Source organism: Dictyostelium purpureum, assembly GCF_000190715.1.
Source record: "Dictyostelium purpureum unplaced genomic scaffold DICPUscaffold_278, whole genome shotgun sequence".
NCBI lineage: Eukaryota > Evosea > Eumycetozoa > Dictyosteliales > Dictyosteliaceae > Dictyostelium > Dictyostelium purpureum.
Window position 1 is genome coordinate 1 of NW_003519614.1, and position 22,344 is coordinate 22,344.

At 23.5% G+C, this 22,344-nt stretch overlaps 12 protein-coding genes across 12 annotated transcripts; 8 read left to right on the plus strand and 4 right to left on the minus strand.

Moving 5' to 3' along the window:
• Positions 1-74: 74 nt before the first annotated feature.
• DICPUDRAFT_99020 (uncharacterized protein) lies at positions 75-1,511 on the plus strand. The gene is made up of 2 exons (XM_003291406.1): positions 75-330; positions 440-1,511. Exon 2 carries the CDS (start codon positions 695-697, stop codon positions 1,178-1,180), a length of 486 nt encoding a protein of 161 aa, XP_003291454.1. The 5' UTR covers positions 75-330; positions 440-694; the 3' UTR covers positions 1,181-1,511.
• A 332-nt stretch (positions 1,512-1,843) lies between these two features.
• Positions 1,844-2,889, plus strand: DICPUDRAFT_82126 (uncharacterized protein; the record flags this gene model as incomplete). The annotated part of the gene is made up of 3 exons (XM_003291407.1): positions 1,844-2,142; positions 2,211-2,348; positions 2,409-2,889. The coding sequence occupies 3 exons, from the start codon at positions 1,844-1,846 to the stop codon at positions 2,887-2,889; spliced, it is 918 nt and encodes a 305-aa protein (XP_003291455.1).
• Positions 2,890-3,628: 739 nt separating this feature from the next.
• On the plus strand, positions 3,629-4,816 carry DICPUDRAFT_39053 (uncharacterized protein; the record flags this gene model as incomplete). The annotated part of the gene is made up of 4 exons (XM_003291408.1): positions 3,629-3,781; positions 3,886-3,987; positions 4,099-4,453; positions 4,530-4,816. Coding segments are annotated over 4 exons (897 nt in total), but the record flags the coding sequence as incomplete, so codon positions are not given.
• Positions 4,817-5,402: 586 nt separating this feature from the next.
• On the minus strand, positions 5,403-5,920 carry DICPUDRAFT_12263 (uncharacterized protein; the record flags this gene model as incomplete). The annotated part of the gene is made up of 2 exons (XM_003291419.1): positions 5,403-5,761; positions 5,827-5,920. Coding segments are annotated over 2 exons (453 nt in total), but the record flags the coding sequence as incomplete, so codon positions are not given.
• A 376-nt stretch (positions 5,921-6,296) lies between these two features.
• DICPUDRAFT_57346 (uncharacterized protein) lies at positions 6,297-7,199 on the plus strand. Its single transcript, XM_003291409.1, has 4 exons — positions 6,297-6,443; positions 6,522-6,548; positions 6,621-6,959; positions 7,039-7,199. The coding sequence occupies exons 1-4, from the start codon at positions 6,359-6,361 to the stop codon at positions 7,143-7,145; spliced, it is 558 nt and encodes a 185-aa protein (XP_003291457.1). The 5' UTR covers positions 6,297-6,358; the 3' UTR covers positions 7,146-7,199.
• A 161-nt stretch (positions 7,200-7,360) lies between these two features.
• Positions 7,361-8,979, plus strand: DICPUDRAFT_39055 (uncharacterized protein; the record flags this gene model as incomplete). Its single annotated transcript, XM_003291410.1, has 2 exons — positions 7,361-7,658; positions 7,745-8,979. 2 exons carry the CDS (start codon positions 7,361-7,363, stop codon positions 8,977-8,979), a joined length of 1,533 nt encoding a protein of 510 aa, XP_003291458.1.
• A 70-nt stretch (positions 8,980-9,049) lies between these two features.
• Positions 9,050-10,576, minus strand: DICPUDRAFT_99023 (uncharacterized protein; the record flags this gene model as incomplete). The annotated part of the gene is made up of 3 exons (XM_003291420.1): positions 9,050-9,176; positions 9,254-10,369; positions 10,437-10,576. The coding sequence occupies 3 exons, from the start codon at positions 10,574-10,576 to the stop codon at positions 9,050-9,052; spliced, it is 1,383 nt and encodes a 460-aa protein (XP_003291468.1).
• Positions 10,577-13,910: 3,334 nt separating this feature from the next.
• DICPUDRAFT_156065 (uncharacterized protein) lies at positions 13,911-14,153 on the plus strand (the record flags this gene model as incomplete). The annotated part of the gene is made up of 1 exon (XM_003291411.1): positions 13,911-14,153. One exon carries the CDS (start codon positions 13,911-13,913, stop codon positions 14,151-14,153), a length of 243 nt encoding a protein of 80 aa, XP_003291459.1.
• A 159-nt stretch (positions 14,154-14,312) lies between these two features.
• DICPUDRAFT_82132 (uncharacterized protein) lies at positions 14,313-15,036 on the plus strand (the record flags this gene model as incomplete). The annotated part of the gene is made up of 3 exons (XM_003291412.1): positions 14,313-14,505; positions 14,613-14,839; positions 14,920-15,036. 3 exons carry the CDS (start codon positions 14,313-14,315, stop codon positions 15,034-15,036), a joined length of 537 nt encoding a protein of 178 aa, XP_003291460.1.
• A 379-nt stretch (positions 15,037-15,415) lies between these two features.
• DICPUDRAFT_49833 (uncharacterized protein) lies at positions 15,416-17,138 on the minus strand. Its single transcript, XM_003291421.1, has 5 exons — positions 16,908-17,138; positions 16,693-16,831; positions 16,370-16,585; positions 15,749-16,237; positions 15,416-15,674 (listed from the first exon to the last, which is right to left on the minus strand). Exons 1-5 carry the CDS (start codon positions 17,116-17,118, stop codon positions 15,524-15,526), a joined length of 1,206 nt encoding a protein of 401 aa, XP_003291469.1. The 5' UTR covers positions 17,119-17,138; the 3' UTR covers positions 15,416-15,523.
• A 577-nt stretch (positions 17,139-17,715) lies between these two features.
• DICPUDRAFT_156068 (uncharacterized protein) lies at positions 17,716-19,679 on the plus strand (the record flags this gene model as incomplete). Its single annotated transcript, XM_003291413.1, has 2 exons — positions 17,716-17,879; positions 17,954-19,679. The coding sequence occupies 2 exons, from the start codon at positions 17,716-17,718 to the stop codon at positions 19,677-19,679; spliced, it is 1,890 nt and encodes a 629-aa protein (XP_003291461.1).
• Positions 19,680-19,750: 71 nt separating this feature from the next.
• DICPUDRAFT_99025 (uncharacterized protein) lies at positions 19,751-22,114 on the minus strand (the record flags this gene model as incomplete). The annotated part of the gene is made up of 1 exon (XM_003291422.1): positions 19,751-22,114. The coding sequence occupies exon 1, from the start codon at positions 22,064-22,066 to the stop codon at positions 19,751-19,753; it is 2,316 nt and encodes a 771-aa protein (XP_003291470.1). The 5' UTR covers positions 22,067-22,114.
• Positions 22,115-22,344: the final 230 nt, after the last annotated feature.

Genomic DNA, 22,344 nt, shown 5'->3' on the forward strand with positions numbered 1-22,344 from the left:
TTTTTTTTTTTTTAAATTTTAAATTTAAATTTTTGTCACATAACAGCAATATGTATTTTTTTTATTTTTTATATATAATAGTAATTTTAAGTTAGTTTTTATAAAAGATCAGATATCATTTACATTTAAAATGTCAGATAAACCAAAAAAAAACATCAGTTTCAAAAAGTAATGAAGATTATTTTTATGTTAAAAATGTTAAAGAGTTAGAAGGTGGCCGTTCACGTAGCCAAGTCAGTCGTTTTGCTCCAGCTCCAACTGCAGAGTCATCAAAGGGTAGAGGTTTTGAACAAAAATCAGATGTTCAAACATTAAGAGATATCCCAGAAAGTAATTATCAATATTTTTATAATAAAAAAAAAAAAAAGAAAAATTTCTATTTTTTTTTTTTAATAATATTTATTGAATATTAACCTTTTTTTTATTTTCTTTTTAATAGTATTTAAAAATATTAATAATAAAATCAAAACTGCAGAAGATAGACAAGAGTTAGTTGGTATCCATCAAATTATCTTTGGTAGAGCTGGTAAACAAGGTGAAAATATTAAAACCAATATTTTAGGTTTTAGTGGTTTTGCTAATGGAGAAGATAAAGAAAAAATCAGTGATCGTATTGCCAATAAACTCGAGGTCGATGATTTTGATTATTATTTTGATCTCTTTTTAATCAAGAAACCAAAATCAGAAGAAAAGTATGTTGATGCTCTTGTTGATTTCCTTTTTGACCCACAAAACACAGAAAGAGCTGAGCCATCCAATGATAAAAAGAGAAAGAGCGACCAAATCGATGAAAAGAAGGAAAAAAAAGAAAATAAAGATAAGAAAGAGAAAAAAGACAAGAAAGAACCAAAAGAAAAGAAAGAAAAAGAATCAAAAGAAAAGAAAGAAAAGGAACCAAAGGAAAAAAAAGAAACCAAAAAACAAAAAGTTGAAGAAAGTGAAAAAAAAGATGCCACTGGAGAAAAGAAGGTTACTAAAAAGGATACTACAGCAGCTACTAAAAAGAAAGAAGAAGAGGCCAATACCACTAATAATAAAGAGGAGTCAACTGAAGCTGAAAAGAAGCCAGGAAAAAAACCAGGTAAGAAAGCTGCTGCCAAAAAAGATGAAGAACCAAAAGAAAAAGAAAAAGAAAAGGAAAAGGAAAAAGAAAAAGAAAAAGATGAAGATAAAACTGTAGGTGCATCAGATACTGAAAAACCAAAAGCTGCTGAAAAGAAGAAACCAGCTGCCTCCACTACCAAAAAAGCTGCTGCTAAAAAAGAAGATAAAACTGCCTCATCAGAAGAGCCAAAAGATGAAAAAGAAAAAACACCAGATGAAGCCTCAACCAAAGTAAAGAAAGTTCCAGCAGCCACTTCAAAAAAAGCAGCAGCCAAAGCAAAATAAATTAATTTAAATTCATCTCTTTCAAATTTGTATAATTCACCATTTTTTTTTTTTTTTTTTTTTTTTAAAAAATAAAAAAAAAACTAAAAACAAACAAGTAAATATTTAATAAATTTAAAGTTAAAAAAAAAAAAAAAAAATAGATTTTTAGAGTTGTTTTATTTTATTTGATTTATTTGTTAAAAAAAAAAGGACCAAGATTTTTTTAATTTTATTTTATTTTTCTTTTTTTTCTTTTTTTTAAAATTTTTTTTTATATTTTTTATTTTTATTTTTTTTAATAATTTTTTTATATTTTTTTAAGTAAACCGTTGTTTTATTTTTGTAATACATTTTAGATATCAATCAACCAACACTTTGGACAAAATACAGGTTTTTTTTTTTTCTTTTTAATTATTTTTTGTTTTTTTTTATAAAACAATAATAAAAATAAATACTTTTTTTTTTTGCAACCATGATAACATTATATTCATATGTATTAAATTGGATTGGATCAATAGCGTGTTTTGTTGGTTGCTTATTTATTATTGCACATTTTTGTTGGATACCTCTTTTACGTACATCACTATCTAAAATTATTATATTTCCAACATTTGTTTTATTACTATACGACCTCATATCATTTCCATCATTTATATCAAAAAATATTAGTTTATATATAAACAGATCAACGATTTTATGTAATTTAGAGGAATCTATACTTCAGTTTTTGATAGTATCAAATTTTATGTGGTCTGTTTGTATTTCAGTAAAGTAAGTTTATAATGTTTTATAGTAGCATTAATAATAATATAATAATATTAATTTTAATTTATAAATAGTTTATTGTATTTATGTTTTAACTCAAATAAAAATTTAAAAAAGAAAGAACTTTTGTATCACCTTGTTTCATGGGGAATACCACTTTTGGTGGTGGTAATTTCAAAAATACCTAATATGATTAGTGACAATGGTAATCAGTAAGTACAACAACAACAACAACAAATAATATTTTATACTAACACCATCATATTTATTAGATGCAGATATAAAAGTCCAAATTATATAAAGTTTTATTTAGAAAATACAATTTTTATAGCAATTATAACATTCAATTTTATTGTAGCATTTATAACGATTAAGCATATTATCAGTGGTAATTTAAGAGAATCAGAGACCAATACAACATCAGTATTATTTATAAACGAAAAGAAGATCACAACCAAAAAAATTGTTTGGAGACTTTTGTTATATCCAAGTATTTTATCAATTTGTTATTTAATGACATTGGTATTAACAATTTATCAATTTACTGTATCATCAAAGGATCTAGCCGTTCAAAATAGATTAAATGCTTTACTTTATACAGCTAAGGGTGTATTTTTACTTCAAGGTTTTTTTAATGCTTTAGTTTATTTAAGATCATCAAAATTAAGGGATCGTTATAAAAGAATATATATATTTAAGAGAATATGTTGGCCAGATCTTGTTGATTATCAATCAATTAATAATCAACAATAAAATATCAAATGACTAGAATAAAATAATACTAATCATAATAATAGTCATAATAATAATCATAGTAATAATAGTTATAATATTAATAACAATATTATTAAATAATACCAGTAGTAATAATAGTATTATTTTTAAAAATAATTAAAATTTAATTGTTTTTAAAATTTAATATAGAAATCATATTTATTTTTTTTTTTTTTTTTTTTAATTATTAAAAATATTTTTAAATAAACTCATTTTTAAAATTATTATCACAACTATTTTTTAAATTAAATTATATATTTTTTTTTTTTCTATTTCTATTTTTGTCAATAAACTGAAAAAAAAAAATTTTCATTAAGAAAAGTGATTTGATGATTAAAGTGTGTTAAGAAAAAATTTGATTATTTTTAAAATTTTTAATTTTTTTTAATTTTTTTAATTTTTTTTGAATTTATTGTCAGTATTATGAATTTTTTTTTTTAACATAAATAACCCCATTAACATTTTATTTTTCTAATTATTTTTTATTAGTTTCACCACCATAATAATAAAAACAACTAGTTATAATAATAATAATAAAATATTATTATTTGGAAAAAAAAAATGGCAGCAGAATTAGAAACTTATAATGAAAATATTAAAATGGCATTTATGATGTGCTTTCTTAGTGGACTTTCAACTGCTATTGGTATGTATAAGCCATAATAATAATAAACTACAGATATAGATTACTAAATTTTAATTTTAAAATATATTTTCAGGTGGATTATATGTTGTTTTTGTAAAAAATCAAAGTTATAAAGTTTTAGGTCATTTATTATCTTTTTCATCAGGTGTTATGATTTATATATCATTTATGGATTTGTTACCAGAAGCTATCGCAGAAATTGGTTTCTTTAATTCAAATCTATGGGTAATTATTCTTAATTTTTTTAGATTTAATTAAACTTTATTAATTCTAAAAAAAAATTTTTTTCAATTTTTTTTTTTAATTTTCTGAATTTTAAATAAATTAAGTTTTTCTTTGGTATGATATTTTTTGCAGTCATTTTAAAGGTAATCCCACATGATCACGAAGAGGAGGAGAGTGATCATGGTCATGGTCATAATAGCACCAAAGTAGAAAAAGAAAATAAAGAAGAAAATAAACAAGATAAAAATATTGTAAAGAATAGAAAGAATAATAGCAATAACAACAACAACAACAACAACAACAGTAATAATAAAAAGCCAATAAATGCTACAATAAATAAAAAAGATAAAAAAGATCATTATTTAAATATGGTTGGAATTAGAACAGCTATTGGTGTTAGTCTTCATAATTTTCCAGAGGGTGTTGCCGTTTATTTATCATGTCTTAAAGGTGTTGATGTTGGTTTGCCATTGATGCTTGCCATTGCAGCCCACAATATACCTGAAGGTATGGCTGTTGCAGCACCAATTTATAGTGCCACCAATAGTAAATGGAAAGCTTTTAAATATTGTTTATATAGTGGCCTTTGCGAACCAATTGGTGCAGTAGTTTTCGGTATTATTTTTAATAGTTTCATGACACCTTATTTAATTCAATCAATGTTAGCTGCTGGTAAGTTTTAGTACTTTAGGTTTTTATATACTTTTGGTTATTAATTATTTTTTTAATTTTTTTTTCTAAATTATAGTCGCAGGTATTATGGTATTTATGGTATTAAAAGAATTATTACCAGCTTCATTAAAATATATTTCAGTTAATGAATCTGTTTTCTCAAATATAGTTGGTATGATGTTTTTCTTCTTTTCAATTCATTACTTGCATCAAATGCTTCCACACGATCATGGCTCTGGTGATCATGGTCATTCACACGGTTCACATGGCCACTCACACGGTCATTCACACAATAGTCCACAAGCTCAAGGTATTAATTTTGAAAAGCCTCAAAAAAGCTCTCATTTTAATGCCTTTGAATAAATTTATTTTTAATTAAAAAAATAAATATTTCCTTTTTAAATTATTTTAATAAAAATTGTTTTTTTTATTTTTTTTTGTTTAATAGATCAATTTTATAATAAAAAAACTAGTTTTATAATTTTAAATTATTTAAATAAATAAAATTGTTTTTTTTTTAATAGCCATAATATTATTAATTTTATTATTTTTTATATTCATATATACATATATTTTAAAATGGGTTCAAATTATTCCTCGCCTAAAGGTTTATATTTTCCTTTAAAAGGAGTAGAGGTAATAAATGAAAAAGATGTTCAAACTGTAAAACTCTTTTTATTAATATGATTTATTTATTTAAATTTGTATTAATTATTTTTTATTTTCTGCAGAGTATTTATTATGGTTCACTCTCTGATACCTCATTATTTGAGTCCAATGAAAAAAATGAGGGAGTTTTAGCAAATTGCACAGTTAACGATACCTTTTTAGATATATTTATTAAATATACTATTCCCCATGGTTCTAATGTATCCTTTTAGTGATAAAAAATAAATAAATAAATATGATATAGTTTAAAAAAAAAAAAAATTATTTATTTGGTTTATAAAAGGTAAACTTTTTGAACATATAAATTGGCAGCATGATCACCTTTAGCAATATAGCCGAATGAATAGCTTGAACCATTTGCAATTCCGTTTTGATAGTTTGGTAAATCCATAATGGTGATACCATTGCTGAAGGTACATTTATCAACACCCCAGATTTGATTGGCATTTAGTTTAACAGCAGATGCAATAACAAGATCTTTAATTGAAACACCTGAATGGTTAATAATTTGAACTTGAACTTGAACACTTGGACCTTCTGAACCATCAGTCCATCTATTTACTACAGTTTGAACAATTTGAAGTTCATTGCATTGATAAACACATCTGAAAACACCTTTATCACAAATGCATGAATGTCCTATATTAATATTAAAAATAAAATTAGTAATATTTTTATAAAACCAATTATTTTCCACTAATTACCTGGAGCACAAGCATAACGACCACAAACATTAGCATTTGCAGATGTTGTTGCAATTGCTAATAAAGCTAATAATAAAATTGCAATAAATTTCATATTTTTTAAAAAAAGGTTTTTTTTAATTTTTTTATATTTTATAATTTTAAAATGAAATTATTGTATAAAAAATAATTTTATTTATAGTTTTTATTTTGAAATGTTTAATTTGTGAAAAAAAAAAAAAGAAACAATATTAAACATTAATAGTTTACCGTTTTTACAATTGTGAAATTGATCTACAAGATAAAGTTTTTGTTTAATTTAAATGATTTTTTAGATGACATATTTAAAAATGTATAAATAAAACATTTATAAATATAAATGTTTTATTCATTGAAAAAGATATCTTTTCTCAAAAAAAAAAAAAAAAAAAAATTACGTTTTAAATTATTTTTTTTTTTTAATTTTCTTTTTTTTTTAAAACCCAATATTTATTAAAACAAACGATATAAATTTTTCATTTTTTTTTTAAACTCGCACATATAGAACAAAGAAATGCAATTCGATTTTTCAGAAGGATATCCAGTATTAGAAACAGAAAGACTTATTATAAAGAGAATAACCAGGGAACATTCTGAAGGTAAGATAATAATTTAAAACTTATATTTAAAACATATTAATTAATAGGCTTTTTTTTTTTTTTTTTAATTAAAAATAGATTTGTTTGTTATTAGATCAGATGCAGGTTAGTAAAATAAATCTTAATAAATTAAATAAAGGTTTATGGTTATTAATAAATTTATTTATTTAAATATAGAATCTATGGCATTTGTACCACGTCCATTAGCAAAAACTATTGATGATGTCAATAAATGGATAGACGAGTGTAATAAACTTATTGATTCAAAAGACATGGTTAATTTTGGCTTTTTTTTAAAAGAAACTGGTAAAATTATTGGTATTATAGGGTATGTCAGAATGAAAAAAGAACATTTCAGAGGCGAAATTGGTTATATTTGCCACAGTAAACATCATAGAAAAGGATACACTTCAGAGGCATTTGATGCAGTTGTTGAGTTTGGCTTTAAGGTATTAAAATTCCACACCATCGAAGCTGTTATTGACGCTACTAACGAAAAGTCACTTGGTTTAATTTGTAAGTTGTTTAATAATAATCTTTTTTTAATAAATTGATCGATTAATATTAATAATTTCACATTTTTATTTTTATATAGCAAAAAAGAATGGTTTTAAACTTGAGGCCCAATTTAGAGATTGTTTTTACTATGAGGGCAAATTTTGTTCTCTTAATCACTTTTGTAAATTAAATCCATACGAATAATTAATTTAATTGAATTTAAAAGTAAAAATAAATTTGTAGTAAAATGTATTTTAAAAAAAAAAAAAAAAAAAAAAAAAAAATTAGTTTTTAGTTTTTAGAAAATTTTATTTTTTTTAATTTATTTCGAAATATTTTTTCAGTATCCACTGGTTTCATATGAAAATAATAGATTAAAACAAACAAACGATAATTTATTTTTTAATAAAAAAAAAAAGATGAAAAATTTAAAATCAACAACAATTAAACAAATTAGAAATCATTTATTAAATGGAGAAATCAAAGTGCAAGATTTAATAAAAAATACATTTAATAATATAAATAAAGATGGCGAAAATTATTTAAATACATTTGTGACAGTAGAATCATTGGATAACCTAGAAAAGCAAATAAATGAATCTCAAGAAAGATACGCAAATGGTACAAATAAAAAGTTAGATGGTTTACCAATAGCCATTAAAGATAATTTTACAACAAAAGGAATTAAAACAACATGTGGGTCAAATATTTTATCAAGTGGGTATTAATTCTTTGTACAATACAATATACTATCAAATTTAAACTATAAACTAATTCTAATTGTTTTTATTAAATGCTTTTAGATTATATACCAACTTTTGATGCAACAGTATGTAAAAAATTAAAAGATGAAGGTGCAATTATAATAGGTAAAACAAATATGGACGAGTTTGGTATGGGATCATCATCAACAAATAGCTATTATGGTAGTGTTATTAATCCATGGAGTAAGAAAGGAGATCAAAATGAATTATATGTTGCTGGTGGTTCATCGGGTGGATCGGCTGCAGCAATTGCTGCTGGATATTGTATGGGCGCACTTGGTAGTGATACTGGTGGTTCAATTAGACTACCAGCATCTTATTGTGGGGTTGTAGGTTACAAACCATCCTATGGTATTATTTCACGTTATGGTTTAGTAGCATATGCATCATCATTGGATACAGCCGGTGTATTAACCAATAATTGTGATGATGCTGCCGAACTTTTAGATGTTTTAGTTGGCAAAGATACAGAAAATGATTCAACTTCAATTTCCTTTGGTAAAGATATCTTAAAAGAATACAAAAACAAACTATCGACAAAAACAATTAAAGATTTGGTATTTGGTATCCCAACAGATTATTTAGTTAAAGAATTAGACCCAGATATTTTAGAACTTTGGCAACAAGTTGTATCAGAAATTGAATTGCATGGTGGTAAAGTGGTTGCTGTTGATTTACCTCACACACGTTATGCTCTTCCAGCGTATTATTTATTAGCAACATCAGAAGCCTCATCAAATCTTTCAAGATTCGATGGTGTTAGATATGGTTATAGACACGAATTACATTCAGAGGATGTAGGTTTAGGTTTGAAAGATATGTACACTAAAACCAGAACCGAAGGTTTTGGTGAAGAAGTAAAAAAAAGAATTATTTTAGGTTCAATGTCATTATCGAGAACTCAATATGATAATTTTTATACTAAAGCTCAAAAAATAAGAAGATTGGTTTCAGATGATTTCAAATCAGTTTTCGGTAATCAAAAAGTAGATGTTTTAATTACACCAGTTGCACCATCACCAGCATTTAAACAAAATCAAAAATTAGATCCTATCCATGTTTATATAAATGATATTATGACAATTCCAATTAGTTTGGCTGGTGTACCCGCTGTTTCAGTTCCATTAAAACTCTCTAAAGAAAACTTACCAATTAGTGTACAATTAGTTTCCGACCGTTTAAACGATGATACTTTATTATTTGCAGCAAATCTTTTAATGAATTTTGATTCATTTAAAGATTTTAATTTAAAGCATCCAACTTTTTTAAAATAATATAAAAATAAAAAAAATAAAAATGATAAAATAAACAACAAATATTGTTTGTTTTATAATTATTTATAATCTAAAAGAATTTTTTATTACAATAGTTATAGCCATACTCTTCATATTCCTGTCTTGAAACTGTATATTTTAAATAATCTGGTTGTTGTGCTAATCTTATACCACCATATAATGGTGATAAAATTGGGCTGATAGGGAAAAAAAAATTAAATATTATTAGAAATATGATTTAAATATAATTAATAGAATTGAATTTTATAATTACTCTTGAGGTTGAAAAATGTTTATATTATATTGCTCGGGTGCCAATCTTCTTAACTCTAATTCCAATCTTTGTTTTAAACCAGGGAAAAGTGTTGAACCACCCAATAAAACTATATTTGAATATAAAGGAATATGTAAATTTGGGTTTGTACAATTGATGGACTGAACGATTGACTCTGCTAAACCAGCTTGGTTCATACCAATATCTGATGGATTAAATAATAACTCTGGTACTGTAAATCTTTCATTTACCAATGTTAAAACTTGATCCATATCTTCATCTTTTTCATTATTATTATTACTATTACTATTATTGTTACTATCTAAATTTTCTTTAATATCATTATCACTACTATTAATTTGCTCTTTTGGTTTTTTTATATATCCTGTTTTATTATTTGAATCGTTATAATTTGGTAAAACATAATCTAATCTTAATGGTGATTTTTCTCTTTCTTTTTGACAAGTTGTTAAATCTTTCATAAAATCTGTGGAAATGAAACAGGTTCTCTCTTTGATAATATTCATTAATTTGGTTTCGTGCATCATATCCCAATATCTAAATGATACGATTTCCTTTAAATAATTTGTCATAATTTTTCCTCCAATTCCAAATCTTTTTATTGCGTAATTTAATTTGGTGTTTTGAAAATGAGGTACAATATGAGTTGCTGAATACCCACAATCTACTACTAAATGGCAAGGTGATTTCAAAAGTAATTGCATGTTTGCATCTAAAGGTGGTTGTAGTTGTTGCATTTGGTGCTGTAATAGTTGCTGCTTAATGTTTACAAGACCCAATGTTGATGGACATGTTAAATAAAGTGATTTAAATTTATATTGTTCATAAACTACCTCATACATTGTCTTTCTAATCTCCTCCAATGCGAATGGCTCCTCTGTTAATAATAAATTATAATCCTGTGGTTTTACTTTCATATCATCTCTCTTGAATACATAGTCCCATATTTCTTTTTCTAATGACCAATTTGTAATATATCCTTTCTCCATTGGGTTTCTGCATTTAACTTCTGATGGGTTACTATAATTGCTTAAGTCGTCCCCTAATAATGAATGTTTATCATTTTTAACTTTGCCACTTTGGTTTGGAATAACTCTAATCGCAATAGTTGTTAATATCTTTTTTTAGTTTAATAATTAAAGTAAATTTATTTATAACTTACAGATGACCTTGTGATGGATTATTTGTTGCAATTTTTAGAGTATATGCTCCATTATCTATAATTAATACTTTATTATTTGGATTTGATGCATATATAGATTGTGGTCCTGATCCAATAATTGTATTTGATGTAGTACTCATTTAATATATATTTATTAATTTAAAAAATTAAAAAAAAAAAAAAAATTTAAAAAATTAAAAAAAAAAATAAAATAAAAAAAAAAAAAAAAAAATTTAAAAAAAAGGTGTAAATTATATGGACTCCATATAATTTGTTGAGAGTGTTTGATGGGCTTCCAAACCAGAGGATTTTGAAATAAAGTAAACAAATACCGTTAATACTTTTAACTTGCATTGTACGGACATCCAAAGTTAGTTTAACTTTGTTATAATATTACTTATTATTGTAACTAATGATTAAAACAGGAATTTTTTTCATTGTAATAGCTTCAATGTACTTCTCTAAGGATATTATCTTTAATAACTACTTAATTTCTTGGTCTATTATCAAATTTGTTTTATTAATATGGTGAACATTTTGGTTCAATAGGTCTTCCAATTTTTTTTTGGCTACATTAGGGTGGTTGTATTCCTATTATTATTTTTATTATATGAGGAAATAAAATTAAAATTGAATAATGAATTATTAATTAATGAATAACTGTATTACCCATCCTCCATCATTTGCTTGGTATTGACGATGTCAACTTTTGTTATATCTAACTTTATTATTAATAATAATATCTAATATTAATTATTATTGTTATTTGACATTTTATGTTTAAAATGATTTATTTAATATCAAATAAATATATTTTAAAAAAATAAGAAATTAAAAAAAAAAAAAAAATTATTTCAAAAAAAAATTTTATAAAAAGAATTATCTTTTTTTTTATTTAATGGGTTTAATTAAAAAAATTTAAATAAAAATAAAATAAAGGCAGCAGTTATTAAAATAATGAAACTTGGGTGGTAATAAGGAAAACTGTTGAACCCACAGCTATTTAATTGGACAAACTGATATACTGAAATCTAGTACTTGTGTCACGTTGTTAAGGTTTTTTGGCTACCGGATAGGATCCACTAAATCTTTTCTATATCTAAAACCATTCGATGATACCATAGTTGCTTGGCCAGAACAATGTCTGATATTCATCAAATAGTTGATTAGAAAAAATTCATTGGTCTATTATTTCTATTTTATTTTTTTAATCTAATATTATCTATATTATTACTCTAATTATAATTTTATTTTTTTTATTGTCTAAAACAATAAAAAAAATAAATGGATGTTGTTGTGCGGTGGTGGGTTATTGCGGTGGTTGATGTTATTGCGGTGGTGGTGGTCCCTTTATGGTGTTGGTGGTGGTGGTCCCTTTATGGTGTTGGTGGTGGTGGTAGTCCCTTTTAAGGTGTTGGTGGTGGTGGTCCCCTTTATGGTGGTTGATTTTGTTGATGATGTTCGAATTGGTCTCTAATACAAAAATCTAAAAAAAATAGTTTGTTAATACATTACTACAGATATAATATTTAAATAATAAATACTATCCTATACCTACTTTTTCTTTTAAAATTTTCATAATTCTGGATAAGTTTTTTTGTGTGTTCGTAATCCGTCACACGTTTTCTTTCCTCGAATAATCTTTCGAGACCAGAATATTATTTTTTTAAATTTTTTTCATTATAATTTATTAATTTTCCATAGGTAAATCTATATAATTTTGAAAAAGTATAGATTCTAAAATGAAAATATAAATGTTAATATTGCCTTTTCAGACAAAGTGTCTGATGAAAAAATTTGGTTGATTAAATTTGTTGCTAATATTATTTCAATAATAATAAACCAGAAAATAAATTTCTTGTAGTTATTATCATGATAAGCTTTTGAGCTATTGTTTTTGGATTTCATATTAGCAATTATGGTTTCCATAGCTAAGACCTTTTTTTCAAAATTATCCTATATACAAATAAAGCTATAATTAATATTTATTTATTTTTTTTATAATGTATGTTATATGAGCGATAATTACCTTTTTTGAAAAATAATTGCCCATTTTTTGGTTTACTTTTTCTAATGGGTAAATTAAAATTTAAAATATTTATTTATAACTATTAACAAAAAAAAATATAATATAATTATTAAAAACACTGAAAGGAGAAATAAATAAATGAAATAAAAAAAATAATTTAATTCATTTTAATTATTATTTCCTTTTGTAAATATAATAGATTAGATCCAAACTCGGTATTCCCTTTTTTGTACATTCTATTAAATTTTTAATCTGTAGCTATCATAAAAGTAGTGATGATCTGTTTATTTTTTAAACACATCACCCAAATAAAAAAGTAATTTAATTAAAAAAAATTAAAAAAAATTAAAAAAAATTAAATTATAACCCCACCACACACTCTTTTTTATTATTATTATAAAAAGTGGCTGATATGTTTGGTAAATGAATTAATAAATTTTTATTTTTTTTAATTTTTGTGATGATAATTGATTTATAAATTTTTTTGATAATCATTAAATTGTACTAAATATACTTTTTTTGTTTGTTATTTGTCAATTTAATAAAACCCATTCTAAAAAGTTAAAACCTTAACCTAAAGAAAGAACCTCCACTCGATTAGTGAAGCGAAGGAATCAGAAATATCAAATACCAGTTTTAGGGTCTAAAAAAATATTGTGGTTAATGTTAGTATTTTCTAATAAAAATATAATTAAAATATTTACCTTTTTTCTAGTTTGCTTTAAAAGGAAATCTCTAACAAAGGTGTCTTTACTTTAAATAAATTTGGTCCTAGCTTTAAACCCATTTGAAAAATGCTCAGGGATTTTTTGTATATGGTTTTCATCCAAGGTTACATCACCACCAGTCATATATTTCAATTTGATTATTTTTTTTTATTTATGTGTTTTATTTTTTTATTTTTTTATTTTTTTTTTAGATGATTATTAAAAATTGCAAGCACTTTCCATATTTTTTAAAAAAAGATAATTATAAATATTAAAAAATAATAATAAAGTAATTTATTTCTTTACAATGATCAATAAAAAATACCATCAATTATTATAAATATATTTAAGTAAAAGTTAAAAAAAATTTAAAGAAATATCATATATTTAACAACCAAATAAAACTATGTATTTGAAAATTTTCATCAATGAATATTCAAATAATTCCATCAATGAATTTTCAGATAATCATTTCTATTTGTGGTAAAATTTAAAAAAAAATTTTTTTTAATTTACATTTTTCAATTTTATAAAATAATTTTTTTATTTTTTTTTTTATTTTTCTTTATTCATTAATATATACATTATTTATATAAATTAATCAACACTTTATTTTTTATTATAGCATTCCACCCATTAATAAGTTTTAATAACAATAACTATTTTTTTAAAATAAAATAAAATCCTTACACCAAATCACATTTCACATATCACTCTTTATTACAATTTAAAAAAAAAATGAACTATTTAACTAATGCATTTTACAGAATAAAAAATTATTTCTTCAGTGATAACAATAACAATAATAACAATAATAACAATAATGAAAGAAATACCTGCACACAACACACTAATTTAATAAATAATTTTTCCAACAATAATATTAATAATAATAATAATATTTATACACCTTTTAATAGATCCACAGACGTTACCAACCTATCCCCGACAAGCTCATCATCCAAAACTAATTCAAATTAAAAGCCAGAATCAAGCAATCTTTCTTTGAAACATCTGGAAATCATCCAATGAAAAAAAGACCATTGGAATTAGATGATGTATCAAAAAATATGATAGAAAAATTTACAAAAAAAAAAACTCGACGAAGAGAGTTTAAAAAAAGAAAAAGATCGTGCTGAAATGGAAAGATTAGAAAAAGAAAAAGAAAGGGAAGAAAAAGAGAAATTAGAAAGGGAACTTTTAGAAAATAATTTCCATTGTAATATTTGTCTAGAGCAAATAGAGACCATAGCAAACGCAACAATTGATTGCAATCATAAATTTTGCTTTGATTGCAAAGAATGGTCGAATGAAGCTAACACCTGTCCAACATGTAGATAAAGATTTAATAATATCAAAGTGAGTAATTTACACATTCATATTAATAATTAATAAATAAAACATATTAATTTATTTCAATTATTAATAATTTGCAGAGAGACAATTATGTTGAAGGTTTAGTAAATAGTGCTAATGTCCCATATAGAGCTCAAAGAGGATATAGACAGCTATATATTCAAAGTTTACTCCAAGATTTAGTACAAGAAGAAGAACTCCCATCAATTCCAATTGTATATGATTATCATCTCGAACCCTTACAATTCTTTTACTGGTTTAAAAAAGGATTAAAAAAATTCAAAATGTTCCAAAACAAAAAAATTCAAATGGTAACTTTTATTATAATATTTAATGTATATTTTATATTTAAATAAAAAAGAAACTAATATTTAATTTTAATACTTATTAGGTAAAATTCTATTTCTTTTTCAATATCCACACGTTGTTGAAATCACATATCAAACAATGGGGTTTTTGTTTATTCCTATTAGTTAATGTTTTAAATTGGTCTTTTAAACTCTTATAATATCATCTAATCAACCACAACACCCAAACTAATAGAGTGCAATCAAAACATTTCATAAAAAAAAACTTTTTAATGAAAATAAATATAAGAGAAAAAATAAAAAAATATAAATATATAAAAAATAATTTAAAATTAAAAATAAATATTAAAATATATTTGTAAAATATATTTGTAAAATTTAAACTATAGCTTAATTAATATTAATTAAGCTAATAATTGACATTTTATAATTTTGTTTTTATCTATTGAAATAAAGATTAAATTATTTTTTTTACATTTGTAAATTTGTGAAAGATAAATTCAAAATAATAATAGGGATACAAAAAAAAATATTGCCATATTAATTAAAAAAGGTAATGTGATTATAAAAACATGTTTTATTCTATATTTTATATACTTTATATATTTTATTTTTTTTTAGGGTTTTTTTTTTATTTTTTTTATTTTTTTTTTTAAATATTATATCATTATATTTCACACTCTCAATTTAACGAGTTTGGAAATAGAATGGTTTAACTTGAGTGGTTTTGGCATTATCGATAACTTGGAGTAAATTTTTAACACTTGATCTCCAAACAGAGAAACGTGAACCTAATTGAGTCCATTGTGATTTATTGAAAACTCTTTGAGTAGATGAACTATAAAATAAAATGATTAGAATTTTGTTATTGTTTAAAATATCTAAAATTATAAAATATTGATTAAAACTTACTTGACATTAACAATACGATTAAGTTGGTCTAATTTGGCATCTAATAATTCACCTTCCATGGCATTGATGACCCACATTTCAACTTCGTCTTCATTGATTTGGAGTTTTTGTGAGATTAAACTATATGGAACTTTACTTTGTTCAGAAGCTAAAGTGGCTAAAGATAAAAGACGGATTTTTTGTTTACAATCTTCAACATTGAGACCAATGGATTGAATTAAGTTTGGATTTTTGTCTTGGAATTGATTGAATGATTCTAATTGTTCGGTGGCAAAGATTTTCATTAATTCATAGATTTGAGAGTTATTATTGGCATTTGAAGTTTCTAAAAATTGAACAGCTGGTAAATCTAAAAGATAATCTGATTGATAAAGTTCTTGTAATGAAATTGACTCAATACAAACTCTAACAGCATCTTCTTGAGCTTCTGCTGAATCTTCTTTAGTGAAAGTTTGTAAAAATTTAACTAAATATTGGTGTGATAACATCCTATTATTATTTTTTATTATCATTTATTATTATTATTATTATTATTATTATTTATTGTTTTAAAAATAAAAAGAAATAATTAATAAACTAAAATATTTATAAATTTTAAATAATTGTATAAAATAGACTTACTTGTTCTTTTCTCTGAAGATATTTGAAATAAGTTTATATAATTTTCTTTTTTGTTGAGTATTTGATGACCAATCTTCTAACCAACCATCAACATCATCAATTTGATGTTTAACAAATTCGAGGTTATTTGATTCTGATGCTAATTTTACTAATGAAAAGAAAATTTCATATCTTTGAGCTGATTTTGGTTGGAATGAATTGAAAAGATTTGTTAAACTAAAAAATTATAATAATATAAATATAAATATTAATATATTGTTATTGTTTTAATATAAATAATCCTAAAAATAATAAAAATTCTATCGTTATTTTTTTTTTTTTACATTTTGATTTTTAAGTTTGAACTTTCAGTTGAGTGAGCTGATAAAGAATCTCTAATTTTTTGTGAAACAACATTTATTTCATCTTCGTTTTCTAATTTATGTAAAATAGTTAAAATAACGTTAAAGAAACCTTCAATATCTATATGATAAAATAAATAAAAAAATTAGAATTTGATTATATAAAATAATAATATTAAAAGTTAGACTATACATACCTTTATCTGAATCTTTGCATTCTTTGAATAAGAAATCAGTTTCAGTTAAAACGATTTTTGAAAGGAATTCAACAGTACGTTGTTCACCAACTAAAATTTGATAATCAGCAACAGAGTACTCTGAACCCTTTTTCTTTCTTAAGGTTTCAATATGGTTGATTAAATCGTTGTATAAATCCTCTAATGAAGCTAAATCGATGAAAATGGTCATTTCTTTTTAATTGGTTGTGTGTATGAACAAACTATTTATACAATAAATTTTTTAGTTCAAAAAAAAAAAATCAAAAAAAAAAAAAAAAATTTTTAAAAATTTTGAAAAAAAATTAAAAAAAAAAAAATTATAATTTTTTTTTTTCGTAATTTTTTATAAAAAATACAAATATGGTTTAAATAAAAACATTTATTTATTTATTTATTTATTTATATTATAATTTGAAATTAAAATAATAATATAGACTTATATATTTAGTTTTTTTTTTTTTTTTTTTTTTTTTCGATTTTATCAAAAATTTTTTTTTTTTAACTTTTTTTTAAATTTGTTTAGATTATCTAAACAATAATTATTCTAAATAATTTCACAATTTTAGATGAACAAATAATGTTAATAATAAATATAAAATTGGTACATTATCAGAATGACACCAAAAAAAAATAAAAAAATAAAAAAATAAAAAAAATAAAAAAATAAAATTTTTTTTTTTGTCGGTTTACCTTTTTTTTTTATAGTTGCAAATATAAACAAGGTACAGAATAACAAAATATTATTATATAATTCATTTATTATTTTTTTTTTCCGAAATAAAAAAACATGTTCCTTTCCAAAGGGATAATATTGTTATTTTATATAACAATATTATTATCAATAAATTTTGGAAAGGTAGTTTCAACATCATACACCTGCAATGTTGATCAAGATGCAAATATAAACCCAAATTCTCAAAATTATTGTTCATTTCAATCATCATATAGTGTGTAAGTAAATATATAAAAAAATTTATCACCAATATGGTTCTAACATTTTTCTTTTTTTTGTTTTAAATAAATAGTACATGTTTAAAAATTAATGATTGTATAAATAGTTTAAATAATATCGGCAACAGTAATATTTATAGTATCGCATTGGTTAATAGTCATTATAGCTATGATGGAAATTGTGACTTGGTTATTAAATCAAGCTCTCAATGGTCTTTTAGATCATTGGGGATAAATTCAACTATAGATTGTCAAAGTAAAGGATCATTTATAAAATCATCGATCTCAAGTATGGCATTTAGTAATTTAATTATTACAAACACTATAAATTCAGCAATCATTTCAAATTCATCAAATTCATTACCAGTTATAACAGTTAGCCATGTAACTTTTATTAATTGTACAACCAATGGTGACGGTGGTGCTCTTCAAATCCAATCTCCAAATTTAATCAATGTAATTAATTCAAACTTTAACAGTTGTAGTGCAGCAAACAAGGGTGGCGCAATTTTATCACAATCTAACTTAATTATTCATTCAAGCTCTTTCATATTGAACTCTGCTAATGATGGTGGTGCCATTTATTCATCCCAAACTACAATCAGAAATGTTGCGTTTATAAATAATACCGCTATTTCCACTGGTGGTGCAGTTAGTTCTTTAGAATTGGACATACAAGGTTCAACAGTTAAAAACAATACTGCGGCTATGGGTGGTGCTCTATATATTCAAGGTATTCAATCTCAATATACAGATTTCTATTATAACAGTGCCAACGAAGGTGGAGCCATATACATCCATGATACAATTTCGAATAGTCTTTTAAATGGAAATAATATTCGTAGTAATTTTGCTACAAATGGGGGTGGAATTTATGTTGCGGCACCAACAGACAATGGAAAGCTAAATCTAACAGGAACACTAATTTATGAAAACCAAGCAGGGTCTTATGGTGGAGGTGTTTATTTTAACAAGTCATCAACACCTTTTATTTTTAATGGAAAAATATACAATAATACAGCATACGCACAAAGAAATTCAAAACAACAAGAGTTGGCATGTGATCGTTTTTCTCATGTAAATTGTAATTTATGTGGTATTACAAATTGTAATCTATGTCAAGAAAATCAAGGTATATGTATAAAAATTAAATCTAAAAGTAGCAGCAGCAGCAGTGGCAGTAGTAATAGCAAACATAATAGTTCCAGTAAAGATAGTAGTGAAAACATAAGTTCAAGTGGCGAAGATAGCAGTGATAATAACTCAAATAGTAATAATAATAATAATAATGATAAAATAAGTTATAAGCAAAATAATTATATTGATTATTTTGAAGATGACAATGAAGATTATTTATATTATAATAGTGGTGACTCAGAAAAATATCTTTGTCTTTTAACAAGTTTTGGATGTGATCATGGTAAATGCTCATTATTTTTCAATAGTACAAGTAAAAAAAGTAGTTTCGAATGTGAATGTCAACATGGATTTTGGGGATCAACATGCGAGGGTGACAGTTCAGCATCTTTATCTTCATCATCCGAGTCGGAATCATATTCAGAATCAGGATCATCGGTTAGCCCGCCAAATGACAGCAGTAATAGTAATGGTAATACAAATTCAAAAACAATGCTAGCTTTAGAAATCTCTTTACCAATTGTATTGGGTTTCTTAATAATAGTTTTTATTGTAACTTTATACTTTGTTTTAAGAAGAAGAGACGAAGTAATAGAAATTACAAATGAAGATATAAGACCATTAATAAACGAATCCATTAGTGATCGTAATAATTATTTATAAATAAAAGATTATAATAAACATTTTTTTAAAATAAATTTATAGAATACAAAAATTATAAAAAGATTTTATTTTTATTTTATATCGGCTAGCTTTTTGACAAAGTCGTGTATTTCTACTCTCGATTTATAGAGTAATAAAAAATGATTGATTTGTAAAAATTCTTTTTTATCAAAAATACTTTTAATTTGGTTAAAGGTATAACATGTATTAATATAATCGAAGAACTCTATATTTTCATTGCGTGCAGCTGAAGATAAAAAACAATTGAACCAATTTTGTAATGTTTTTAATAGTTTTGGATTTGATATTTTTGGATATAATAAGTTGTTTATTAATAAGTCGAGAAATTCCACTTTGTAGTTTGAAAAAGTCTTGAAAAATTTTGATCCCCATGAATATAAACCAGTTTGTGTTGGTTCGTTAATTTCCATAATTCCCTCAATGATTAGCTTGAATATTTCTGAATATTTACCTCTGGTATATAAGAAATTGAAAAAGCTATCTTCACCTATTTTAAACCTAATCTGTATTTCTTCATTGCTTGAAATATTGAAATTTGATATAAATTCCATAATATTATTTTCATCGTCGAAACCAAGGGATGATTTTCTTTTCTTAGAAATGATCTTTTCATTACCAACAGAATAGTTATCGATAATCCAATTTAAAAAATTATTTTTTAATCCTGGGTGGCTATATTGGAGTACATTTGAAAGATTGAATGGTTCATTGTTTTTAAATGATATTTCTTTAAATAATAAAAAAACCAAATGTTTCTTTTCATAATCCCCACTATTGAAATATTTAATAAGGTAGTTTGAATAGCTTGAAAGATCGAAATCTGGATCAAATTGATAAACTGAGGGGTTTTTAATTGCTCTTAATAGCTTTTCTAATATTGAGTCCATTTCCACTTCACCAATAACATCTTGAGTTGATATATCTACCTTGAGGTTTGGTTCTTTATTATGTTCAATATTTGTAACCAAAAACCTCTTATTTAAACTTTTCATTTGATTTTCATAATATTCTAAAGTTGAAAAGTCACTGTTAATAATTGGTACATATTTCCAAATTTGAGATTTTTCTTTAAACATATTGCTTTCTTTGTAATTGTTGAAATAAAAATCCAATATTGTTTTTGAAGTTATTGATAGCCCAACATAATCAGAATTGGTTGCTTGATTTAAAACTATTTTGAAACTTGAAAATTTTTCCTTCAATTGTACTAAATACTCAATTGTTCCTTGATCACCATTTTTTAAAAGATCGATAGTTGCACCAACTAATTTTGGATATAAATATTCGTCAGATGAAATAATATAGTTTAAATGTTTTTCTAAAAGCGAAATTTGATCTGGTTCACCACTACAGCTACTTTTCCAATACATATCTTCAGTATGTTGATATATGAACACTTTAAATAAACTAGTTGACTCTACTTTTAAAAACTCTTCAATATCAAATTGGTTTAATTTTAGTTTGCATGATTTTTCGATAACATCTCTCAACAGGTCCCTCTGTTCGGCTGGTGGTATACAAAAAGTAGATATTTCATAATAGCTGAAGAGTAAATTTTTTAAGCTTTTATCCGATGATGGGATGGTTGTTTTTGCTAAAAGCCCAAAAAAGTTTGAATTTAATTGTTCTTTTGAAAATTGTTTAATTTGAAAATCTAGATTATTTCTTGTAATTAAATTAATGTTGATAGGTTTTAATTTTATTCTAATATTTTGGTAATATAAACTGTTGTCTTGATTGTTTTCAAATAGGTGTCTATTTTTTATTATAAAATTTGATAATTTGATAATGCTCTTTAATTTTAGTTTTATAAAATTCTTAATTTTGTAATATAATCTAAAGCCAGTGCTAGAGAGATGGTAAACCTCTAACAAATATTTCAACATCTTGACACCTTGGTAGTCTGTAATATCTCTCTCTCTTTTTGGCGGAGATTCTTGGCCTAGCATCATACAGGGGTAGCTTCTTAAGATATATCCATCTGTATAAAATTTCTTTACTGATTCGTATACTTGATTATCATTTAAATTGAATACTTTAACAAATGATTTAAAAGCTACAATATTAGAATTGTCAATAATTTTATATAGTTCCGAAGAATTTGAAGAGTAAATTTGGTAATGTTCTGTAAATAATTGTTGGTAAAAAATAAAATTTTCTTGATTATCTTTTTTAATGTTTTTATAAATTTCAATAGAGGGTTGGTATTTTTTAATGTTATTTTTTATAATTTGTTCAGCAGTACTGTATCTTTGAAAAAGTTCAACAACTTTATAATTTTCATAACTATTTAAATTTTTTAATTCTTTAATTATTTTATAAAATAGAAATTTATTGTGAAACACTTTATAAAAAAGAGAATCCATTTTTTTTTATTTACTATTATAAACAATGTGTCTTTATATTTATTTAATGATTATTTTTATATTAAAAAAATTTTTAAAAATTAATTAAAAAAAAAGTGATTAAAAATTTTAAAAAATTAATTAAAAAAAAAAAATTAAAAAAAAAAATATAAAAATAATTTAGAAAAAAAAATATAAAAATAATTTGGAAAAAAAATAATCAAAGAATAAAAAGAATTTCCATTTTAATAAAAATTTATTTGGTTAGTGGTCCTTTAAATAAATAAAATATTTTGTTA